Here is a 24,562-nt window from a genome sequence, read left to right on the forward strand (position 1 = left end):
GATAATAACATCATAGGATCAGAAAGACCTAGTGGTATTCCAAACCCTTGCAGCTAGTAAGTAGTAGACTGAGGACTTGGAACCCAGTCTCTGACCCTCAATCCCATACTCTTTGTATTGTTTGTGGGCCCTAGGAGTTTGTACCCTTGTTGGGAAGATAAGCACATAAAAATAACTGACATCAGTGAGATGTGTGTTATGACAGATGTTGGTAGAGAGTATGGGGAAGCACATAAAAGAAGGAACAAGTAAGACTTTCCAGAAAAGGTGACTTGGCTGTGAGTCCTGACAGATGTTTGTCTGGTAAAGAAGGTGAGGAAAGCATTTCAATCAAGAAGAATCCACATGAACAAAGCAAGGTTCTGGGCATGGAGAATCCTGTCTACTATATTAAAGGGTTTGTCGGGGGAGCTGCTGTCGAATTTCCAGCACAAAGCATCCTGAATAGATTTGTATTTTAGATATTATATTCTTATGGCTGAATAGAGGGTAGGACTGGTGAGAGGGAACTGGACAATCTCTTGTGTTAGACAAGGACTTGAGAAATGAGGAGAAAGAATGTATTTGAGATTTAGGAAGTAAATCCGACTGGGCTCCGTGTTTGATTGGATGTGAGAGGTGAGGAAAAGAATAAAGTATCCCCCAGTTTGACTATACCGTAGGTCATTGCATCTTGGTAGATGAGGTTGTTGTCATTCCTGGATAGGAAGCACAGGTCAAGAGTTAGGGTGGGAGCCATGATGAGCTCATTTAGGGCATGTTGAGTTTGAATCTCATCTACATGGATACATTCAGTAGGGACTAGGGCACCTGAGTCTGGTGCTTAGGAGCTGGAAGAATGAGCTGGAGAAACAGATTTTGGAGTCCCTAGCATATGCTTGATGGCTCAACCTGGTAGAATGGTTGAAAGAGCTAAGAAGAATGTAAGACAAGAAGATGGCAGGAGATAGAACTTGGAAGAATGCTAGTATTTAAAGGGTGGGCAGAGCGAAGAGTTGTGCCAAAGATGAGGATGGGCTCTAGAGGTAGGCTGAGAATCAGTAACGTCATGGAAGCTGAGAAAGGAGAGGTCCGGCAACTGACCACCAGGTTGAGAGCAGACCATTGCAACACAGAGGTCATAGGGAGCCTTCGGTTTTGGTAGAGTGGTAGGGACAAAATCCCATGAAGGAGAAAACAATGAATTTGTTCTCTCTACCCAAAGTGGGTTGTTCACAGGCCTTTGAATTGGTGGAGTGAACTCATGCAATACTGAGGCAGACCATGAAAGGTTGCTGCTTGCCATCTGCATCTGGGTCCCTGTGAGCAGACTAGTCAGTGGTCTCAGTGAAAAGAGGTGGGGCGTAGGACCCCTCCACTGCCAAACGCATATCCACCTTCTTTTATTATTTCCTTCTGGGCAGAAAGTGAAGGCCCATGGAGATAGCCAACTGCAACTTTCTACTCTATTTGAGACAATGATGGCTTTCTCCCTCCCTAATATGCTTGTAGACATTTATTGAAATAATGTGCAAACAAGCTTAATTCTCAACCTGAAGGACTTCTCACAAAGAAACTTTAGACATAGCATACTTAGCAAACAAAAAAAGACTTTCAACAAAGAACTTCTAGATATTACATAATCCTCCTTCCTCATTACACATTTACAGCACGTCTTCTGGGTGGAAAATAGAGACGGTGATTGGCTCCACTTCCTAGCCCATTTTCCTCCGACACAGCAGGGCAGTGGTGGGGGGTTGGGGGTGGGGGGTTGGGGGGGAGTTCACTGTTGGGCAGGGTCCACAGAGCCATTCAGGGAGACTTCCTGAGGACCTCCACCAACACCTGAGATCTTTCTTGCTACCCGTTGACGACCACCTGCAGTGCAAATCTGGGCTGGGGAGAAAGTAAACACAGGCCTGGCATTGCGAAATCCTACGTATGAGGTGACCGCACATAGTAGAGGAAGCACGCAGGACAGGCTTAAATTTCAGTAGAATAAAGACTAGAAAAGGTTGAACTTTAGAAGAATATTAAAAGGACTGAGGATTATCTTCAGATAAAATATCTTGTTCTTTTTCCAGAGGAAATAGTAAAGACACCACTTAAAAAAATATTAAGCGGTAAAAAAGTGTGTGTGTAGGGGAGGACTAGGAAAACTTGCCACTTAAAATCTGAGAACAGATTTTCAAGGTAGTGGGAGGGACTGTCCCCCCCTCTTCTCACCTCCGATTCCCATTCCATCCACAAGTTCAAAATGGAGAAGGTAACTGATGGTTCCTTCCTACCTATATTTTTATGGAAAAATCTAATAGGGAACCAATGCAACAGGGAGAATGGTGTTCTCTTTACCCACTTCCAGAAGTTATGGTGCTTGAATCTCAGTGAACTGGCTTTGAAGCCCAGTTCTACTGTTTTTTGGACATAACCTCCCTGAGTCTCAGTTGTCTTACTGACCAAAAGGGGAAAATAATGTCTGCCTATAGAGTTATTCTGAGGGTTGAGTGAGAAGATGTACACAGAGTAACCAATAGAATGTCCAATTAATGTTAGATTCCCTTCCCCTCCAGAATGAAGGGTTGAAGTGAGAAGAGGTTCAGTGATTTCTCTCCAGTTTAAATGAACCCATCCTACCATGTCTTCTATGTTGGGTTGGGAGGATGGACCAGGCTGGGTATTGCTGCTGAGCTGGAACTCTAACCCCAAGGGAGGATGGGGTGGACTGGGGTTGGGCCTAAGGCAAGGATGTCCTTTCCTGGCAGCTACAATCAATGCTTGTTTCCAGAAAGAAAGAATTGGATTATGTCTGAGGTCAAAGCTATAGATACAGGTCCAGAATGGATCCTGAGGGTAAAGGGGCCTGGGGAGCCAAGATGTTTGGCCAACAGGGAGTCTGAGGAACAGAAGCCTGAAAGTGTGTGTGGAGGACCGTGGTCTGTGTGACAAATCAGAACCTCTTAAAGGGCCTGGGGCAGAATGAACATTCTGTGCAGTGTGGTTATTGGCCTCCAGAGGATCTCTGAGAATCTCAGCTGCCACATGAGACATTCTGGCTTCCTTCTCCACTTTATCTTGTGAGGCTAGTTAAGGCCAATGCAATGTGGCTGTCTTGAACAGGGTAATTCACAAGTACACTCTGCTGTGCTAGATTGGGCCAACTGGGAACATCATAAGGAGTTATGAAAATAATTAAAAAAAAGGCAAAATAGCCACAGATTGCTAAGCAGAGCCAATAGCTACAACTCCCTACCAGATTTTGAGACCTGGGTTATGACTCATGAAGCAGAGAGACAGAGGGAGAACATTTCTGCAAGCAGAAGACACCAGCTGGTCCTCAGAAGAAGAACATTCCACTATGAGGGAAGGGGCAGTTTAGTACCATAGTTGAGGACAAGGGCTTGGGGATGAGGATTGTTCTACCGTGAACTGGATTGTTCTTTCATGAACTGGAGCAAGTTACTTCTTTCAGTTTTCTCCTCTTGAAAAGACGATGGATATGCACCATAAACTCTCTGGAAGGACATGTTTTAGGAGAAAGCTGCAGAGTTGGGGACTGAGATGGAGGAGAGACTTTTTACTTTATATCTTTATACATTTTAATTTTGAACCATGTGGATGTATGTCCTATTAAAAACCTAAATGAGAAAAACAAAAAAGACAAGTGATGATAGTTTATGCCTTACAGAATTACACAGGCCTGACAGATGACAATCACTCATGTAATTTACAGTTGTTACTATTATTATTAATACAGGGACACTGACTGGGCCATCTGCCAGTGGTTTTCACCATGATATGCCTTTTTTTAAGATTTTATTTTTATTTATTTGAGAGAGAGATAGAGAGAGAGCACATAAGCAGGTGGAGGGACAGAGGGAGAAGCAGACTCTCTGCTGCGCAGGAAGCCCTATGTGGGACTCAATCCCAGGACCCTGAGGTCATGACCTGAGCCAAAGGGAGACACTTAACTGACTGAGCCACCCAGGAGCCCCTCACCCTAATATTCTTGGTGTAGTCTCTTTGCTACATATCCAGATTGACCCTATATGCACTGGCCTTCCATTATGTTTATAACCAGGGGTATAAATTCAGCTTCTTAAAGCAGCCATGTAAATGGATAAAATGAATTAAATGAGTACCCCTAGTAAATTAGGTTGTAAAATATATATGTGTATATTTTTACTTTTAACACATTTTAGAGAATTATATTAAATTATTGACAGTGGTACCTGGCACTGTATAATGAACACCTATAGACCTTTACCTATATTCACCAGTTGTTAACATTTGGACGCTTGCATTCTTTCATAAACACACACACACCCCCATATTTTTTTCCCTTTTTTTAAAAATTTATTTTCAGCATAACAGTATTCATTGTTTTTGCACCACACCCAGTGCTCCATGCAATCTGTGCCCTCTCTAATACCCACCACCTGGTTCCCCCAACCTCCCACCCCCCGCCCCTTCAGACCCCTCAGATTGTTTTTCAGAGTCCATAGTCTCTCATGGTTCACCTCCCCTTCTAATTTCCCCCAACTCCCTTCTCCTCTCTAACTCCCCTTGTCCTCCATGTTATTTGTTATGCTCCACAAATAAGTGAAACCATATGATAATTGACTCTCTCTGCTTGACTTATTTCCCTCAGCATAATCTCTTCCAGTCCCGTCCATGTTGCTACAAAAGTTGGGTTTTCATCCTTTCTGATGGAGCCATAATACTCCATAGTGTATATGGACCACATCTTCCTTATCCATTCGTCTGTTGAAGGGCATCTTGGTTCTTTCCACAGTTTGGCGACCGTGGCCATTGCTGCTATAAACATTGGGGTACAGATGGCCCTTCTTTTCACTACATCTTTATCTTTCGGGTAAATACCCAGTAGTGCAATTGCAGGGTCATAGGGAAGCTCTATTTTTAATTTCTTGAGGAATCTCCACACTGTTTTCCAAAGTGGCTGCACCAACTTGCATTCCTACCAACAGTGTAAGAGGGTTCCCCTTTCTCCACATCCCCTCCAACACATGTTGTTTCCTGTCTTGCTAATTTTGGCCATTCTAACTGGTGTAAGGTGATATCTCAATGTGGTTTTAATTTGAATCTCCCTGATGGCTAGTGATGATGAACATTTTTTCATGTGTCTGATAGCCATTTGTATGTCTTCATTGGAGAAGTGTCTGTTCATATCTTCTGCCCATTTTTTGATATGATTATCTGTTTTGTGTGTGTTGAGTTTGAGGAGTTCTTTATAGATCCTGGATATCAACCTTTTGTCTGTACTGTCATTTGCAAATATCTTCTCCCATTCCGTGAGTTGTCTCTTTGTTTTCTTGACTGTTTCCTTTGCTGTGCAGAAGCTTTTGATTTTGATGAAGTCCCAAAAGTTTATTTTTGCTTTTGTTTCCTTTGCCTTTGGAGACATATCTTGAAAGAAGTTGCTGTGGCTGATATCGAAGAGATGACTGCCTATGTTCTCTTCTAGGATTCTGATGGATTCCTGTCTCACGTTGAGGTCTTTTATCCATTTTGAGTTTATCTTTGTGTACGGTGTAAGAGAATGGTTGAGTTTCATTCTTCTACATATAGCTGTCCAGTTTTCCCAGCACCATTTATTGAAGAGACTGTCTTTTTTCCACTGTATATTTTTTCCTGTTTTGTCAAAGATTATTTGCCCATAGAGTTGAGGGTCCACATCTGGGCTCTCTACTCTGTTCCACAGGTCTATGTGTCTGTTTTTATGCCAGTACCATGCTGTCCTGGTGATCACAGCTTTGTAGTAAAGCTTGAAATCAGGTAACGTGATGCCCCCAGTTTTATTTTTGTTTTTCAACATTTACTTAGCGATTTGGGGTCTCTTCTGATTCCATACAAATTTTTGGATTATTTGCTTCAGCTCTTTGAAAAATACCGGTGGAATTTTGATCGGAATGGCATTAAAAGTATAGATTGCTCTAGGCAGTGTAGACATTTTAACAATGTTTATTCTTCCGATCCAAGAGCATGGAATGGTCTTCCATCTTTTTGTGTCTTCTTCAATTTCTTTCATGAGTGTTCTGTAGTTCCTCGAGTACAGATCCTTTACCTCTTTGGTTAGGTTTATTCCCAGGTATCTTATGGTTCTTGGTGCTATAGTAAATGGAATCGATTCTCTAATTTCCCTTTCTGTATTTTCATTGTTAGTGTATAAGAAAGCCACTGATTTCTGTACACTGGCTTTGTATCCTGCCACGTTACTGAATTGCTGTATGAGTTCTAGTAGTTTGGGAGTGGAGTCTTTTGGGTTTTCCATATAAAGAATCATGTCATCTGCAAAGAGAGAGAGTTTGACTTATTCATTGCCAATTTGGATACCTTTTATTTCTCTTTGTTGTCTGATTGCTGTTGCTAGGACTTCTAATACTATGTTGAACAAGAGTGGTGAGAGTGGGCATCCTTGTCGTGTTCCTGATCTCAACGGGAAGGCTGCAAGCTTTTTCCCATTGAGGATGATATTTGCTGTGGGTCTTTCATAGATAGATTTTATGAAGTTCAGGAATGTTCCCTCTACCCCTATACTTTGAAGCATTTTAATCAGGAACGGATGCTGGATTTTGTCAAATGCTTTTTCTGCATCAATTGAGAGGACCATGTGGTTCTTCTCTCTTCTCATATTAATTTGTTCTATCACATTGATTGATGTGCGAATGTTGAACCATCCTTGTAGCCCAGGGATGAATCCCACCTGGTCATGGTGGATAATCTTTTTAATGTGCTGTTGGATCCTGTTTGCTAGGATCTTGTTGAGAATCTTAGCATCCATATTCTTCAGTGATATTGGTCTGAAATTCTCCTTTTTGGTACCAAAAGACTGAGATTATTCCCTGCATATTCTCAGATCACAATGCTTTGAAACTGGAGCTCAATCACAAGGAAAAGTTCAGAAGGAAGTCAAACACCTGGAAGCTAAAGACCACCTTGCTTAAGAATGCTTGGATCAACCAGGAGATCAAAGAAGAACTGAAACAATTCATGGAAACCAATGAGAATGAAGACACTTTGGTCCAAAACCTATGGGATATAGCAAAGGCGGTCCTAAGGGGGAAATACATAGCCATCCAAGCCTCCCTCAAAAAAATTGAAAAATCCAGAACACACCAGCTGTCTCTACACCTTAAAGAACTGGAGAATCAACAACAAATCAAACCAACTCCACACATAAGAAGGGAAATAATCAAGATCAGAGCTGAGATCAATGATGTAGAAACCAGAGATACAGTAGAACTTATCAATGAAACTAGAAGCTGGTTTTTTGAAAGAATCAATAATACCGATAAACCATTGGCCACACTAATCCAAAAGAAAAGAGAGAAAGCCCAAATTAATAAAATTATGAATGAAAAGGGAGAGATCACAACTAACACCAAGGAAGTAGAAACAATCATCAGAAGTTATTATCAACAGTTATAGGCCAATAAGCTAAGCAACCTAGATGAAATGGATGCATTCCTGGAAAACTATAAACTCCCAAAATTGAACCAGGAAGAAATTCACAATCTGAATAGACCGATATCTAGTAATGAGATTGAAGCAGTGATCAAAAAGCTCCCAAAAAACAAGAGCCCAGGACCTGATGGATTCCCTGGGGAATTCTACCAAACTTTCGAAGAAGAAATAACACCTATTCTCCTGAAGCTGTTTCAAAAAATTGAAGCAGAAGGAAAACTTCCAGACTCTTTTTTTTTAAACGATTTGAATGTTAGTTGCTGATATGTCACTTACATCTGTAAATACTTCGGCTTGTGTTTTCCAAGTATGAGGACAATCCCCCACGTGACCGCAATACAATGCTCAAAGCTAGAAAATTTAACCATCGCAAAAGGCTATTTATCTAATGTGCAGTTTAGATTTCCATGTCCCCGAGTGTTCTAGTAAATGTTCTTTATAGTCACTTGTTTTCTGATCCAGAATCCTGTGTTAGATCTTCCATTGTACTTGGTTGTCTTCTTTTAGCCTAGAAGTTTAAGTAGGCTTGTTTTGTTTTCTCATGGCATTGACATTTTTGAAGAGTCGAGGTCAGGTTCTGCTTTACCCTCCCCGCTTCAGTGTCCTTCAATTTGTATCTGACTATTTCCTTATAATTAGACTTAGGTTAAATTCTTTGGCAGGAATACTACAATAGATGATGTTCTGATGCCATTTTTTTTTTTTTTAATACGGAATGCTCCATGAATTTGTGTGTCATCCTTGGGTAGGGGGTCATGCTAAATCTTCTCCGTATCATTCCAGTTTTAATATCTATGCTGCCAAAGTAAGCACCCAATGCCATGTTTTATAATTTTTTTTTCCTACCCTTCTCTTTTACATATGTGAAACTAGGAGTGATTTTTAAAAATTCTAATATTTTTATTTTCAAATATCCAGCAGGTCAGTTACTGGTCAGTGACTCTGGTCATCACGTCACCACTGAAGCAGTGGGCTATTTGTACAGATCGCTTGATTTAAGGGCGACCTACCTGGGATCTTCTCATTCATCAATCCATGGAATCCTGCAGTGAGTTTCTGTTCTGTGTCTCAACGAAAAAGTTGCTTCTGCCCATTCACCTTAGATATGTGACCTCTTGACAATTTCTTTTTTAATCTTTTGCAGGCTGCTGAGGGAAATTGAATGGATCAGAAGTAGGAGATGTTGGTCTCAAGGCGTGAACCGGCAGTATTCTGAGGGTTCCAGGAATGGCACCTCATTATGGGACCACTTACTTAAATTAAACTACCACAGTGCTCAAAGTTCAAATACAGTGAGCTCTGCAATATGCATGAACACAGATAAGCTACAGAGAGCTAAAAGCATGGACTTGGCAGCTCATACAATTTCAGATAAATCAAAATGTGCTTCCAGAAAAGGGAAAAAGGTCTTGAGACCCGTTATTTCTGTTTCTATTGAGAAGACCCCACAGAAGACACAAAATAATCTTGAGCTATGGAATGGCCCAGAGAAAGAAGCTTCACTGAAAAAGCAAGATTATTCCTCTAGGATCTTATCTTTGGGTAAAATGGATGGTGTCGTTAAGTTTTCACGGCAAAGGATTTTGTCAGCTAAAGGCAAGAGTGAAAAAGGCCAAATCACCACAATTTACAGGCATCCCATGGTAGTAGGGTCTTTTAATACAAATAATCCCTGGGAATCCGTATCTGAGTTCATATCAGAAAAGTGGTTTTTTCATAGCCCAGACTACAGTTCAGTTTCCCAGAAGAGTTGTTTGGAGAGAAGACCTCAGTTTGAAACCAAATTGTTGAAGACCTCACATGATACTAATAAAGTATAAAAATTATCATGGGCTTTTTGTGTCTGTAATTTCTTTTTAGTTGTCTTTGTTTGGAACTCTTTGATGAGATATTTTCTCTTATAACTCTTAGAGGTGATGATAATCAAAGTCTAGGGTTTTGATTTTTTTTTTTAGCTCTTTAAAATGTTGTAATAGATCTTAGCTAAAAAGAACAATTTTGATGTGATTCACATTTGTATGGTAGGTAGAAGAATGTTGCTCTCACAGGGTTCCGTGTCTAAAAATATGCTAAAGCAGTACTGTTAAAGTTCTAATTATGTTACAATTATGTTGCTATAGTTTATTTTGGATTTATGAATTGATTTTCCATGTAAAAATTTATAATTGCTAGCACCAACGCTTTTTTTAAAATGAAACATGAATAAGAAAAGGTAAATTGGAATAAACCAAAACTGTAAAGTAAGTTTAGTGTCCCAGAGCCCATGGGTTTGATATCTGTTTTAAATGTAACAATTGCCTCTCACCAGTGATTTTTTACCCATTAACTGTTAAGGTTTACTTATTGGTTACCTCATCACCCAACTAAATCCTACATACTATGTTAGGAAGCCAAACGGGAGAATGGACTCAGCTGTATGGCTTCAGGATAATTAGTTCACTTCTCTTAGCCTCAGTTTCATTAGTTATAAAATGGCAGAAATCCCAGCGCCTGCTTTTCAGGATTGCCGAGAGGATTGCATTGGATAATGCACACAGCGAGCTTTTAATGAACAGTAGTTGTTCTCTGTAACGGTCTAACTCAGAGGCCACCTTGTTCCGGGAAGCATCCTCCCACCCCTCCAGCCCACAATTTAAACATACGTGAACGCTTGGGTTGTTTTAAATCGTGTCCTATTTCACACACGGCAGGCAGTGTGGTCTCCCAGGCCGTGTGCCAGCCTGGAGAGTTTTCCCTGCCCTCCACTGGACACCCTGCTCATCGGTAACCACAGTAACCAAGAGCTTGGGAAGTCCTCTACGTTCAATGATTCTCAGCCGGGTTCTGGGTGGGCAGCATCGGTCTTGCCTGCAGCAGCCAAGTCGGCTTCAGCCACACAGAAATGTCGCATGCAGGGGTTACTGTTTGTTTTTGGCGGAACCACAATGCACAGGACAGGTGCAGCCTCGCAGATCTGGAGGAAGACAGGTGCATCGCCCCTGTGAGCATGAGCAGGAGCCGGAGGAGCAGGGTGGCGGTGTCCTGAGGGCCTCCCTCTCGAGCCAGGAATCCCTGGAGGGGCACTCTCCTTTTAAGCTCTGCAGTGGACGGGGGCGGGGGAAGAAGATGACCTTCAAACACATCAGCCCACATATGGGACCTGGCCCAGTTGGTCCCTTACGGGAGGCACTGGAAAGATCTAAGCCCGGGGATCCAGGGTCTTCCCAGACCCGCCCGCGCCCCCGTCCTTCGCCGGGCAGAGCCCCGCCCCGACGCTTGCCAGGTAGGACTGGGCCCCGCCCCAGTCCCCGCCCCCGCCCCGCCCCCCGCCGGACAGGCCCCGCCCCCGCCCCGCCCCCGCGGTGGCTCCGCCTCCGAGGCGGCCAAAAGGGAGGGCCGCGCCGCCGCCACGTGCTCCGACGCAGGGAGCTGCCCGCCAGCGGGCTGAGCGCGGGCGGAGCCCTGGCGTCCTGCTCCGGGTGCCACTCGCAGCAGGGCGGCGGCAAGCATGGCCACGGCGGCGGCCGTGGCGGTAGCCCGTGGGGCCGGGGCGAGGGCGGCGGCGGCCCTGCGGGGCGGCTGCGGGAGTGCGGCCCGGGGGCGGCCGCGCGCGGGCCCCGCACGGCCCTTGTGCACAGCACCTGGGACGGCCCCGGACATGAAAGGCTACTTGTGGGAGCGCTACCGGGAGGCGAAGAGGAGCACGGACGGTGAGTGCGGCGACGCCCGCAGAACCTCCGGTCCCTGGGAGCCCGTCGCAGGCGGTCGGCGGGGAAGCGGGCAGCCTCCGACCCGCGCCGGCCCCGCTGCTGACCTCTCGGGTACTCTAATCGTGACCCTCCGTCGCCCTCAGTTCCAGCTGCGGCGAAACCTCTGCAGTGCGATTCCGGGAAACGCGGAAAAATGCGCCTCCAGAAACTTTATAAATTTGCTTTCTCCTGTCGGGAAAGCAGTTTTATAAATTCTTGCGATTTTTAACCAGAAATTAGCATCGGAAGTGCTTTGGTCTCCACGGGCATCGCTTGGGAGACAGCGGCCCCCACGCACACCGTTAGGTATTGTTAGTAACCGGCAGTAATAATAGAAACAGCCGGAGTCCGGCAGGCGGCGAGTTCCTCCGGAGCTGAGCTGCCAGGCAGGTGGCAGTGGCTGGAGTTGATTTTCCTTTTTTTTTGTTCTGTTTCTTGTGTGTGGTTTCGTTTTGTTTAGTTTTCTGCTGTGTTTGAAGTAGGAGAGGTCCCAAGTTGACAGTGTTCTGAGTTGTCTACTAACTTAATTGAGGAGGGAGTTCCAGGGAGTGACTCCTTAGTGCCCGGTGAACATAAAATAAACTTGGTTCTGTGGTTAGTAAGGGAGATGGGCAGAGGCAGAAAAAGGCCTAGATAAATAATAGGGCCAGGCCCACCGACTGTCTGCTTGAATTCTAATACCTACGAGGGAATATTTGTGCCACATCCCCATCCTGTAGATGGGAAAAGCAAGACTCAAGTTTAAGGAACCTGGCCAAGGTCACACCTTGACCTGGGGTCTGTCTCCGCCCCTAACCCTCTGTTCTGTTTCCTGTGCTGCCCTACCTTCCTCTAGCAGCTGGCTGTTGGGGAGCTGGTGTAAAGGGCCAGTGATAAGTCATTGGTGCTGCTTCTTTCAAGGAAGATTTAGAATCGAAATATTTGTACTGTTGCTGGGAGTGAGGTGGGGTGGAGATAGCAAGTGGAGATAAGGGGACTATTTGGTGGGAGAGAACGTTTGGTAGGATCACATTTTCAGTCTTCTGGCCAGAAGTCAGTTTAATGAAAGAAAGCAAGGGGGTTCTTTTCACCAACTGGGATACTTTTCTGAGGGAACTCAAAAGAGGCTAGCAATGCAGACTTCTGTGAAATAGGGCTTTTTGGTTTTCCTTTGCTCAGAGTTAAAATGTGTACCGTTTTTTGAAGTAGTTGTGTGGTACGGTGGAAAGAAGAGTGGCTTTGCAGATGCTGGAAATGGCAGATCTTAGATGAAAGAAATATAGAACATCTACCTCAGCTTTTAAGACTTGAAAGACTTAAAATTAAAAAAAAATTATTTATTTATTTATTTGAGAGAGAGGGCTCATGGGCATGGAAGGGGGTAAAGGCAGAGGCAGAGGGAAAATCAGGCTCCTGACTGAGGAGGGAGCCAGATGTGGGGCTCAATCCCGGGTGTCTGCAATCATGACCTGAGTGGAAGGCAGATTCTTAACTGACTGAGCCACCCAGATGTCCCACAAGACATTTTTTTTTCAAATTTTTTTTAATGATTTTATTTATTTATTTGAGAGAGAGAGAGTTAGAGAGCATGAGAGGAGAGAGAGATCAGCTGGAGAAGCAGACTGCCCGCCGAGCAGGGAGTCCGATGTGGGACTCGATCCCAGGACTCCAGGATCATGACCTGAGCCGAAGGCATTTGCTTAACCAACTGAGCCACCCAGGCGCTCCCCACAAGACATTTTTAATTGAAATTTTTAATTGTGATAATTGTATATTTACATGCAGTTGTAAAAAGTAATACAGGGAGATCTGGGATACCCTTTACCCAGTTTCTCCCAGTGGTAACATTTTGCCAAACAATGATGTATTATCTCAAGCAGTATATTGATACTGACCCATTTCACAGATCTTAGAGTCCTCTGCTTCTTCTTTACTTGTGTTTGCTTATTTAGTTCTATACAGTTTTATCACACGTACGTTCAAGCATCCAGCTCTACGGGCAAGATACAGAATAGATCTTTACAAGGATCTCTCACATTAGCTTTAGAGCCATACCCCCGATGCTTTGTGTAGTCTCTGGGGAATTATCTGTTCTCCATTTCAGAAGTGTTCTGTAGAAGGAATCATGGAGTATGTGACCTTTTGGAATTGGCTTTTGAGACTGAGCATAATTCTCTGAAGAACTGTCCAGGTGGTTATGTGTATTGTATCCATAGTGTGTTTTTTAATTGCTGAGTAGCGTTCCACGGAGGGCGTGTACCACAGTTTATTCTTTTTTGTTTTGCTTTTTTAAACTACGGTGAACCACTTAACTATACTTTACATACTAAGGGATATCTGGATTGCTCCCAGTTTTTGACCTGCTGTAAACATTTGTGTATTGGTTTTTGTGTGAACACGTTTTCATTTCTCTAAATGCCATTGTTCAGTTGCATGGTAATTGTACGTTTAGTTTTATAAGAAACTTCGGGCCGTGTGGTCGCCATTCTTCGTGAAGCTTCAGTTTCATCATCTGTAAAATGGGATGCCGGTAGTACCGCATTACAGGGTTTGATGAGGAATGAATGAGTCCATCCATGCAAGGTGTGTAGAAGGTGGGTGAGACAGTTGAAGTGTTGGGTGAGAAAGATGAGCATTGGGCCAGAGTTTGGGTTTTTGGGTGTGATAATCAGAGTGAAATTTGGAGTATGACAGCTCGGAGGAGATTTTGGAGACTTAATTACCTCTGTGAGTTCAGGTGCAGGTTACTTTTCTCTCTGACCTCAGTCTCCTCACTAGTAACCTGGGATAATGTGGGGATTTTCAGCACGGGCTTAGCACCCAGCAGTTGGACAGTAGTTAGTAGCTATTATTATTAGTTACTAAATAACTTACAGTTTTAGACAAATGCTTAGTGAGGGGTGGAGGTGGGTTATTTAGCTCTAGGGTCTAGGTCCCTAGACCTAGAGGTCAGCTTGGGGAGTGCTAAACTTGACCAAGACACCTGATCTCTCTAGCTTCGGTGTCTCTCTTTGTAGAATGAGGCCACTGGACTAAAGACTGTGTAAGCCTTTTCAGGTGTTACGGGTCTGTGAAGCAGGTATTCCGTGTGTCCTGTCCCCATCTTCATGCCCCCAGTGCATACCCGCGAGGTCCCTGTCTCACCCCTGAGAACACAGGGACTTTCATTTGACTTTTCTTTCCTTTTTCACCCTGTCTGGGGCTGCAGCATCCCTATTGGCCCTTCCCAAAGACTGTAAGAGTATATACATGCCCCGCGTGCATGGGTTTGTTCAAGAATTTATTAAGCACTTAGCCATCGACTTAAAGGCTGTTGATTCAGACAGGCAGGTCTGAGAGTGAGGGGCCCACAGTGGGTGAGTCCCTGCTTGCACCAAGTGTGGGACTGCTGTCACATGGATGGGGAGACTGGTAACAGATAAGTGACAGCCAGCTTGGGGGAAAAAAGAGACCCCAAGCTCTTTGGCATTGAGCAGGTGGCTGTTCAGGTACACAGGGGATGCAGAGAAACGCTAGGGGCTGATACCTGAGCTGTGTCTGTAGGAATGAGAGGTCAGAAAAAATATCGATAATCAATCAAAAACATGTAGTTTTTTTTTTTTTTTTCCAGTTTAGAAGAGAAGAAAAAGAATTGTTTTTTCTCATTTTTGGTTATTGCTTTCTGGTAATTGGATTTCTTGCCTAATCCAAACAGTCTGCTCAGGTGTCTTCTCTTTGAAGGGTCTCTCATAATGAAGCCTGTTCAGGGAAGAAATGAGTTTTACCCTTTCTCTCCCACAGCCCCCCATTTTAATTTTATTTTATTTTTTTGCATTTTTATTTCTTATTTTTTTAAGACTGAGAGAGCACGTGCATGAGTGGGGTAGGGGTGGAGGGGCAGAGGGAGAGAGGGAATCCCACGCAGTCTCCTGCCTGACATGAGGTTTAATCTCATGACCCCGATATCACGACCTGAGCTGAAATAAAAGATGGACGCTTAATGCACGGAGCCACCCACGTGCCCCAGCTCCATTTTTTTTTAAAGGTTTTTTAAAAAATAAACTTTATTTTTTAGATCAATTTTGGATTTTGATTTCTCTAAATCATATCCCAGTTTCCTCTATAATTAACCTCTTGTATGACTAAGGTACATTTATCACAATTAGTGAACCAATATCAGTACATTGTATGTATCAGTGTTAACTAAAATCCATATTTAAGTCAGATTTCCCAAGTTTTTAACCTAATGTTCTTTCTGCTCCAGGATCACTCCCAGAATAGCACACTACATTTAGTCCTCATGCTTCCTTGGGCTTCTCTTGGCTGTGATGGTTTCTCTGAGTGTCCCTGTGTTTGATCACCTTGACAGTTTTGAGGAGACATGGTCACATATTTTGTAGAATGTCCCTCATTTGGAATGTCTTCCTTTTTTTTTTTTTAACTTGAGAATTTTGGAAGTATAATATTTATGCATCCTGTGTCCAACATAGCTCAAAGGAAAGCGTCTTCATATATTTGGGAAAAAAATATTGGTTTATAACCTCTAGCAGAATTTTCCTGGGGAACCATGGTTCTCAGCTGGAGTCAGGGATGGGGGGCGGCATTTGGCAATGTCAGGAGACCTGTTTGATTGCCACAGCTGGGGCCCAGGGGGTGCTGCTGACTTCTAACGTGTGGAGGTCCAGATGCTGCTAGATAGTCTGTAATGCACAGAACAGTCTGTAATGAACATTCGCAACAAAGAATAATCCAGCCCCAAATGTCAGTAATGCCAAGTTTGGGAAACCTTGTCCTAAAATGGGGAATTCTAAGCAATCATGTGTGATGATAATATAAAGGAATGGAGATTGTTGTGTTGGTCTGTCATTGCTCGTTATGCTGCACCTTGTGCCCGTCTTCTTTGAACTTAATCCTTGGTCTGCCGTGTGTGTTCATCAGATAGCCTGCTCTGTTAGGTGCACAATGGAAGCATTGCCCCTTGCCTGGGCGGGGGGTGGGGGTGGTGCTACAGTCAGGCATTCGGATACCTGGAGCCTCCCCCCACCCCACCGCCAGGCCCTCCCCGCCCCCTCTTAGACATCATCTCAGAGCCTAGTCTGTATAGAATGTTGGGCGGCTTAACTGGGGCTGTGAAGGGTATTAACTTGGTGGAAAAAAGTATGGAGATTAGTGTAAAGTGTTAGAAGCTTTTACAGGGTGTTGAAGGATTTATTCAGAGTTCTTGGTTGAGAGCGTTTGATTCTTATTCAGCAGTTATGTACTTAGTGAGGACTATATGTAGGACAGTGATATAAGCTTAGTTTATAGAGAATAAACATAAAATGCAAACCCTTCTCTCAAGGAACTGCAGTGGGTTAAGGAAACACCTTAATGAGGTAATTTTAAGATGAGACCAGTGTTTCTTAGGCTGTGTTCCACCAACTTCTGAGAAATGTGGTTAAGGAAATGTTGAAAATATATGTTAAAAAAGTTTTTTTTTTTTTTTTTTTTTACAGGTAGGCTTATCAGATTCTTTAAAATGCATGAGCCTCCGAAAAGGAGGATATAGGTGTAGCACTCCCCAAATAAATTTGACTGTGGAACCCCTTTTTGGAGGTAATAGTTCAAAATAAATGTTCTAAGGATTATACTTGGGAGGTTCAAATAATAGGTATAACAAGATTATATGTATATTAATAACACCCAAAGGTGCTTAATTGTATAATCTTATGCTTATTCTTTGTAACAGGGGTATAGAATAATGGAATCAGGGTCTCTTTGACAATCTGGGGAAAGCTGTGTGTTCTGTGTTTAGGAAAATATGCAGATTTGACAGTTACACACAACGTAAGCGCACACGGACTCTTTCGTGAATGGTTTCAGGTGGTTTCTGTAACATCTCAGCTTCATCTGGTGAGCCCAGCGCCCATTGAACCCTCTGAACCTTATGAGAGAGTGTGAAGGACCGCCTTGGGTGGAGGCTGATGGGAGAACTCAGCAGGGACTATTTTCTGGATTAAAATTTGCATAGAAGATCAAGAAGTCTGGGGTGCCTGGGTGGCTCAGTGGGTTAAAGCCTCTGCCTGTGGCTCAGTGGGTTAAAGCCTCTGCCTTTGGCTCAGGTCATGATCCCAGGGTGCTGGGATCGAGCCCCGCATTGGGCTCTCTGCACAGCAGGGAGCCTGCTTCCTCCTCTCTCTCTGCCTGCCTCTCTGCCTACTTGTGATCTCTGTCTGTCAAATAAACAAATAAAATCTTAAAAAAAAAAAAAAAAAAGAAAAAGATCAAGAAGTCTGACTGGAGCAATGACATGTTTTTGGCCTGACTTTTACCTTTGAATGTTGAGATTTTCTGTAACTGTTGTGGAGGTGGCGGGGTGATCCATCAGGAAAGCATAGGGAGTAGCAATCTAGAAATTCATTGTCCTCGTTCACCAGGGCATCCCTGGTAGCATGAAGAGGAATGGAAAGAAGATACAATGTAAAACGATTAAATGATACTTATGTTGCCAGCGTTTGAAGGAAAGTAGAATCTTGAAAATTTGAGTAGTTCTGTAACTGCCAGGCACATCAGAATCATCTGGGGAGCTTGTTTAAACATGGAAACTCTGAGGCCCTGGCTCTGGGGATTTTCTGATTCATCAGGTGCGGAGCATGGGCCCAGGAAGCTATATTTTTCCTGGGCTTAGAAACCAGTCTTTCGTTGAACTCTTGAAGAAATGTGGAAGCACACATATCTTCTGTATTTTAGAGTTGTTCTTTTGGATTTTAGTTTCCAGCAATCAGGTAGATTAGATGGATAGTTTAAAAATCTCTTTTGTATAGAATGTACACATGCTGGAAAAATGACAAAGAATATTCTTTGAATGTATAACTGACCTTCCAAAGACTGAAGTGAAATGGCAGAGACTAAAACCGAAGGGTGGTGAGCAGCCCTGAAGGTGTTGCGGGAGCATTTGTGGGGTTTTATTAGCTGTGCCTGCTGAGAGGGACACACACACACACACACACACACACACACACTCTGTCTCTGTCTTTCTCTGTTTCCCTGTCTGTCTGTCTTTGTCTGTGTGTCTCTCTCTGAATCTCTTATAACTCCAGACCCACGGAGAGCTGCCTTCCATGCAGGAAGACAATAGGGAAACTTGTCTGTCTTGGTCTCTGCTCTACATATTTCCCTGTGTGTGGGAGGCTGTGGAAGTCTCCCTGTGACCTTGTAACCACAGGCTAGTTCTCACATGGGTTTGGGTTTGAATTTAGTCTGCTTGCCTGGTCTGGTTATCTCAAAGTGAGAAGTTAACTAAAAGTGGTCCCAAGGTGATAATGTCTGGGATTCTTGATAGAAGCAAATATAAACTCCCCCTGTGTGGCTAGATCTTTAACCTGGGCCCAAATGGAGAGCAAAGATATTGATAGACATGTGAGGAAATCCAATAAATATTGGCAGTATAGAAATCAGTTCAAAAGAGAGTAGAAGAGAGGAGGTAAAAGAAACAGGGAAAAAGCAGGAGGTATAAAATGTGGTGGTGGAAGTCTTTCTAGATATATCAGTCATCACAATAAACTCAGATCAAAAGATGGATTGTCAGTTCAGATATAAGACAAAATCTACCTGCATGCTGTTGGAAGACATTCACCCCAAAACAAAGATGTAGAAAGGTTGGAATTAATGGGAAAAGAGATTTCGGGCAAATGCCAACTAAAGAAACCCAGCAGTGTTAATATCAAACAAATACTGAAATGACACTGAAAGAAATAATGTTTACTCTAGGGAGAGCTGCAAACTATAGTTCATGGGCCAGATCTGGCTTGCTATTTTTGTATATTAAATTTCATTGGAACATAGCCACACCCATTCATTTCCGTATTTTTGACGCCAGAGTTGAGTAGTTGCGACAGAATGTATGGTCCATGGACACAGCTCAGAATCTTTGCAGACAGTGTATGTTGTCTCCTGAACAAGAGCTGACTCTCACAAAAACAATCCAGAGAATGTCTATGTATAAAAAAAGACAACAAACAAGTTGCAGTTGCAAGCCAATTTTTAAAGGTTTGAAAACACATGAAAGATAGTATAGATCACATACAGGGATACACATGTATGTGCTAAAAGTCTAAAATGTAGGAAAATGATGAACACCAGAGTCAGGTGTTCAGTGGTAACAGATAGCCTAGTGGTTACCTCTTTGGTGGAAGGAAAATGCAGGTGAAGATTTAAGAAGTTTATTTCCTAAATTGGATGGTGGGAATTACAGGTGTTTTTTGTATTTATCTTTATACCTTTCTGTGTGTCTTAAACATCTCAAGATGTATTCTTTAAACATCTTCTTTTTTCTAGGTATATGATATTGATGATCCTGTGACCACAGGAAAAAGTAGCAAAAAAGATTTCAGGGAGAAACGTGCCACATAATAATTTTCACATTTTCAGGTAGGAAAGAAATTCCTAAAATAGGGAGAGAACCAGAGGACCCCTTAGAAGTCATAGAATCCGGTCCTTTGCTGGGAAAATGGAATCCCTTTTTCCATGGCTCTTATTAGTGGCCATCTGGCATCTGCTTGAATTTGCCATATGAGCACAAGGCTGCCAATTTTATTTTGGATGGCTTGAGTCACAGAGAGTAATTCTAATTCCTCTCCCATATGCTCGCTGTTTAAATGGTGATCATGCATCATCACTGCCCCTCCCCTTTGACTTCATTACTTTGGAAGCTCGCCTTCGCGTTCAGTCTGGTTTGTTGATAGCTCTTGGAAAGTGAACCATTCCGTACTGAGGACAGGAAGCTGCTTGTAGTCCGACTGGCTCAGAGCAAGGGGAGCCACCAGCCCTGCCCTGCTGGGCCTGGTACTTCTGTGGGAACACCTAGAATCCAAGGCTGGGTTCATTCACGTGTGAAGTTCCCTTTCCATCAGGTCCTGACTTTGTCATTTCCTATATTGACACGATGCATTTTAGATGAGGATAAAGTAGGGGGAAAAAAGCCTCTCCTCCAATTTTGTTTTTAAAGATTTTTATTTATTTTTTGACAGAGAGAGGGTGTGAGAGAGAGAGAGCACAAGGGGGGTGGGCAGAGGGAGAGGGAGAAGCAGACTCCCCGCTGTGCAGGGAGCCTGATGCGGGGCTCCATCCCAGGACCCGGAGATCAGGACCTGGGCTGAAGGCAGAAGCTTAATGGACCAAGCCAGCCGTGACTTTCCTCCAGAACTTCTTTGTGTGCCTGTCATACATTATTAGCAAGTGCTTAGGAGAAAAAAGGTAGTATTTTCTTTTTCTTTTATTTTTTAAGTTAGATACTGTATGTTTTAGTCAAGTGAGAAAGAGAGGCTAGCTGACTAATCAGCTGAGTAGGAGATTTTTGTACTTCTGTGGGTTGGTCCTTACCTTTGGGAAACCCATCTTTTTCAGTTTACTAGGGTTTTGAGGAACTGTTTTATATATATATACACACATATATATATATTTAAAGATTTTATTTTTTTATTTGACAGAGATCACAAAGAGGCAGAGAGGCAGGCAGAGAGAGAGAGGGAGAAGGAGACTCCCTGCTGAGCAGAGAGCCCGATACGGGGCTCAATAGTAGGACCCTGAGATCATGACCTGAGCCAAAAGCAGAGGCTTAACCCACTGAGCCACCCAGGTGCCCCGGAACTGTTTTGTATTAAGTGTATTTGTAAGATACATAAGACTGATTAAAATTTTAATTTCGTTAGAGACGTTAACTCTCTAAGATGTAACTCTGGTGATTACATTGGGCTCATCAGGAATGTTGCTTTTGTTCCCTTTTGGGTAGGAACACCTACTTGAGAAACATTACTGTCAGTATCAGAGTGTTGTCTGAGTGTCTGTTTTCTTAAACAGTAGTTTTTGAGTATCGTCTGTGTGCTGGTTACTGTAACTGTAGCAATGGGCAAGGCAGGTGTAGCCTGAGTAGCAGTTTTCCAGCGTTTTGCTCACAGGACTCCTTAATACCCTTAAAATTCTTGAAGATCCCAGAGTTTTCCGGTTTATATAGATTATACCGATAGTGACTGTATTAGAAATTTAAAAATGAGAGACTTAAAACATAGGTATTCCCCCACTTCATTTAAAATAATAATAAATCTGTTAGCTGCTAGTGTAAATGACACACTTTTTGAAAGGTAACTATTTTCTGAAATCAAAGAACTTTAGAAGAATGTCTTGGTTTCACGTTTTTGTAAATTTCTGCAATGTTTCAATTAACAGAGATGTCTGGAGTCTCAGATCTGATTCTGTGTTCAGACCACTGAGTCATGAGACCTCATGTAGCCTCTCACTGTCAATTGGTGAGGGAATAAGAGTGAAAGAGGCAAATAATCTCTCTATTAAATTCTTAACTACTTCTTTGATACATTGCTGCAAATGTAGTAACTTAAAACTACACAGATCAGTTACAGTTTTGGAGGTCACAAGTCTGAAATGGTTCTCATCGGGGTAACATCAGGGTGTTTGGCAGGACTCTGTTCCTTTCTGGAAGCTCTAGTGGAGAATGTTTTCTTGCCTTTTGCGGTTTCTAAAAGCTTCCTGCATTCTTTGGTTCATGGCCCCTTCATTTTCAAAGTCAGCAATTTAAAAATTAAGTTGGAGCCTTTTTCACATCACATCACTCTGATGCTGAATCTTCTGCCTTCCTTTTCTACACTTAACCCTTGTGCGTAGGGCCCCCCAGGTAAACTAGCTTAATCTCTGTCTTGAAGTCAGCTGTTTAACATCTGCAACCTTAATTCCCCTCTGCCATGTAAAGGTAACATACTCACACATTTTAGAAATTAGGATGTGGATTCGTAACCCACAGTATTCTGCCTGTCATCTTTAAGCAGTATTATAAAAAGAGTTTGACCCTCAGAGATCCCATGAAAGAGTCTGAGTATGTGGTTTCTGGGATTATGCCCGTCTAGGGAAAATATTAGTTGGATGGATGAGGAAAGGAGAGGGGGGACAGACATTTGTGGATCACCTGCTGTGTGCTAGGTACTCTGCCAGGCATTCGACCCACATTTTATTGTTCGATAACTATGCCACCTGGGCTTAACTTTCCAGCCTTTTTCTCCCCTGCAAACAGGGGGTAGCAGTGTTTTCCTTAGGATGTTCTCGGGACCAGTCATCAAGACAACAAGAAGTACCCACTGGACGGTATGTGGAAGGCATTGATAATTACTCCTTTTCTATGTCCTTCATACTTTAAAGAAAATTCTTGATAGCTTGCCTAGTGTTTGACCTTTTGATATGGCCAAATTTTCTAAGAAGTTTCTCTCATGAAACACATGGACTTTTCTTTTGAGCAGTTAAGTTTTGTTTTTGTTTTGTTGAAGTAGGCTCCACCCTTGGTGAGGGACTTGAACTCATGACCCTGAGCTAGAGAGTCATGTGCTCTCCCACTGAGCCAGCCAGGGGCCCCTAAGTTTGTTTCTTATTAAATGACTTCAGATTAGGTGTGATTGTATTTCAAATGTAATCAGATGTGGTTTTATTTTTTGAACTTTAGGAAGCAGGATGGATTTCTACAGAGCAGTCAAAATTACAGATATTATTTACAGAATAATATGTGGTTTTAACTTTTGGTAGGAGTAGTGCAAATGTCATACATTGTTAATTATTCAGATGAGTAATAGTATTTGTCATGGATTGCTGTTCCTGGAGATGATGCAAAGTGTCTGAAGTAAAGGAAGAATGAAAGCTGTTTTTTAGATTTGTAGATAAAAATGACTTTTGGGACGCCACCTCCTCTGGAGAGGGCAGCTGTGCCAAGTTTCTTCTCACTTGGCATCTTGCCATTTCTTGGCCTCCCTGCTGCCTGTTGTCGTTCAGCACAGTTATTTACTCACTCACAGTCCCTGCACGGTTCTCTGTGCAGTGTCTGGCACATAGTAGGTGTACAGGAAGTGCTTACTGGAAAAATTCCTTGGGAAAACCAGTTTACCAAAATCCTGTGTGCTGTGTGATCTCATTTATAGAAAAGTCTAGAAAAGGCAAAGAAATCTGGTCAAAAGCAGAACAGCAGTTGCCTGGGGGTGGTTGGTGGTCGAGAGGGGAGGGTGGGTGGGTGGAATTCAGAGGGTCATGAGGAAATGTTTGGGGTATTAGATACACTTATTATCTTTATTGGGATGATGGCTTTGTAGGTGAATATGTATGTCAGACCTCATCAAACTGTGTACTTTATGTGTGATTTCTTATATGTCATTGCACCTCAATAAAGCTATCCAGTAAAGACAAAGAAATAAGAGAAGGGCTCTGGGTTAGACTGGCTTGAAGGAAGGTTCCTCCCGTAGGGGTGAGAACAGTGTGGCGCAGGGTGAATTTGGTGTTCTAGCCTGGACCTCCAGGTGTGGCTGGAGGGGGTGCTGCAGGGTCCCAGAAGAATGCAGGATTTGTGTGTTTCGAGGTGGGGAAGGGTCATTTCTTATCTCAGGGTTGGGTTGTGCTGGGCAGGTAACCCTATAATGTTCACCTTCGTAGTGAAAAGGATATCTTGATCACTTGGTACTTTGTCTCTGCATCTATTGGACTGATGCAGAAGTAAAGGGCTTTATAGTCGAATGGCTATTGGAGAAACTGGAGATGGTATTTTCTGGCTAAAAATAGTTGGATTCAAATCTCTAAGGTCTAATAGTAGTGCTGCTTTGAATCTATCTCAGTCACGTTGTTTGCTCTACGCTTTCTTCCCTTACTGTAACGGATTAGTAGAAAGGCTGTCGAGTGGTCACAACCATATAAAATCATGTTTGTTGCCAAGAACCATAACATTCTAAATGTTAACATGAAATTTGCATTATGGTCACATTGTTCCTAATACATCGATTGTGTTAGGACAGATTGGCATTTTTCAGACAGGTGTCAGTAGAACTGGCTGTCTTTGCCCAAGCCTTGCTGACACGAGGAAGTTGCAATTTGACACAAGTGAAGTTTGCGAAGATAAAATCCTCTAAGGTAATTGTCTTTTCCTTATCATTGTCCTTGGCAATTACAACTGAGAAGTTTAATGTTTATAATTTGGTCAAGAACTTTGAGCTCACTTGCTGTGGAGATGGTGGAGAACATGTAAGTATGGCTTCAACTTAGGCACAAAAAATTCCTCTTTTTTTTTTCATGTATTTTTAATCAATCTATATCACTTACTTTAAAATAAAAAGAATTATCATTTTAGAAAGAAAAGAGTACACGCATGAATGGGGGGAGGGGCAAAGGGAGAGGGAGAGAGAATCTCGAGTAGACTGTGTGCTGAGCTCGGAGCCCAGTGTGGGGCTCAGTCTCGTGAGCCTGAGATCATGACCTGAGCCAAAACCAAGAGTTGTATGCTTAACTGATTGAACCACTCAGGTGCCCCTATATATGTGTATATATATGTTTTTTTTTAAATTTTATTTTTTCAGTGTTCCAAGATTCATTGTTTATGTACCACACCCAGTACTCCATGC

At 42.9% G+C, this 24,562-nt stretch overlaps 2 protein-coding genes and 1 non-coding gene across 4 annotated transcripts in view; 2 read left to right on the forward strand and 1 right to left on the reverse strand.

Annotated features, from left to right (window-relative positions):
• LOC116862682 (putative tetratricopeptide repeat protein 41) overlaps positions 1-9,281 on the forward strand; it is an 89,492-nt gene extending 80,211 nt beyond the window's left edge. The window contains exons 15-16 of the mRNA XM_032850045.1: positions 8,380-8,509; positions 8,606-9,281. Coding sequence (XP_032705936.1) covers positions 8,380-8,509; positions 8,606-9,281 — 806 coding nt within the window. The remainder of the gene's footprint in view (positions 1-8,379; positions 8,510-8,605) is intronic.
• LOC116862684 lies at positions 8,166-8,274 on the reverse strand. Its single transcript, XR_004381680.1, has one exon. It is a non-coding gene; the product is annotated as a U6 spliceosomal RNA (small nuclear RNA).
• Positions 9,282-10,862: 1,581 nt separating the features above from the next.
• The window catches only part of LOC116862680 (5'-nucleotidase domain-containing protein 3), a 57,531-nt gene continuing 43,831 nt past the window's right edge, over positions 10,863-24,562 (forward strand). For both annotated transcript variants that reach the window (XM_032850039.1, XM_032850040.1), the window contains exon 1: positions 10,863-11,150. In XM_032850039.1, the coding sequence (XP_032705930.1) occupies positions 10,949-11,150 (202 nt within the window). In that variant the 5' untranslated portion in view covers positions 10,863-10,948. The remainder of the gene's footprint in view (positions 11,151-24,562) is intronic.

Source organism: Lontra canadensis, unplaced genomic scaffold (assembly GCF_010015895.1).
Source record: "Lontra canadensis isolate GAN:19392208 unplaced genomic scaffold, GSC_riverotter_1.0 scaffold299, whole genome shotgun sequence".
Lineage (NCBI taxonomy): Eukaryota > Metazoa > Chordata > Mammalia > Carnivora > Mustelidae > Lontra > Lontra canadensis.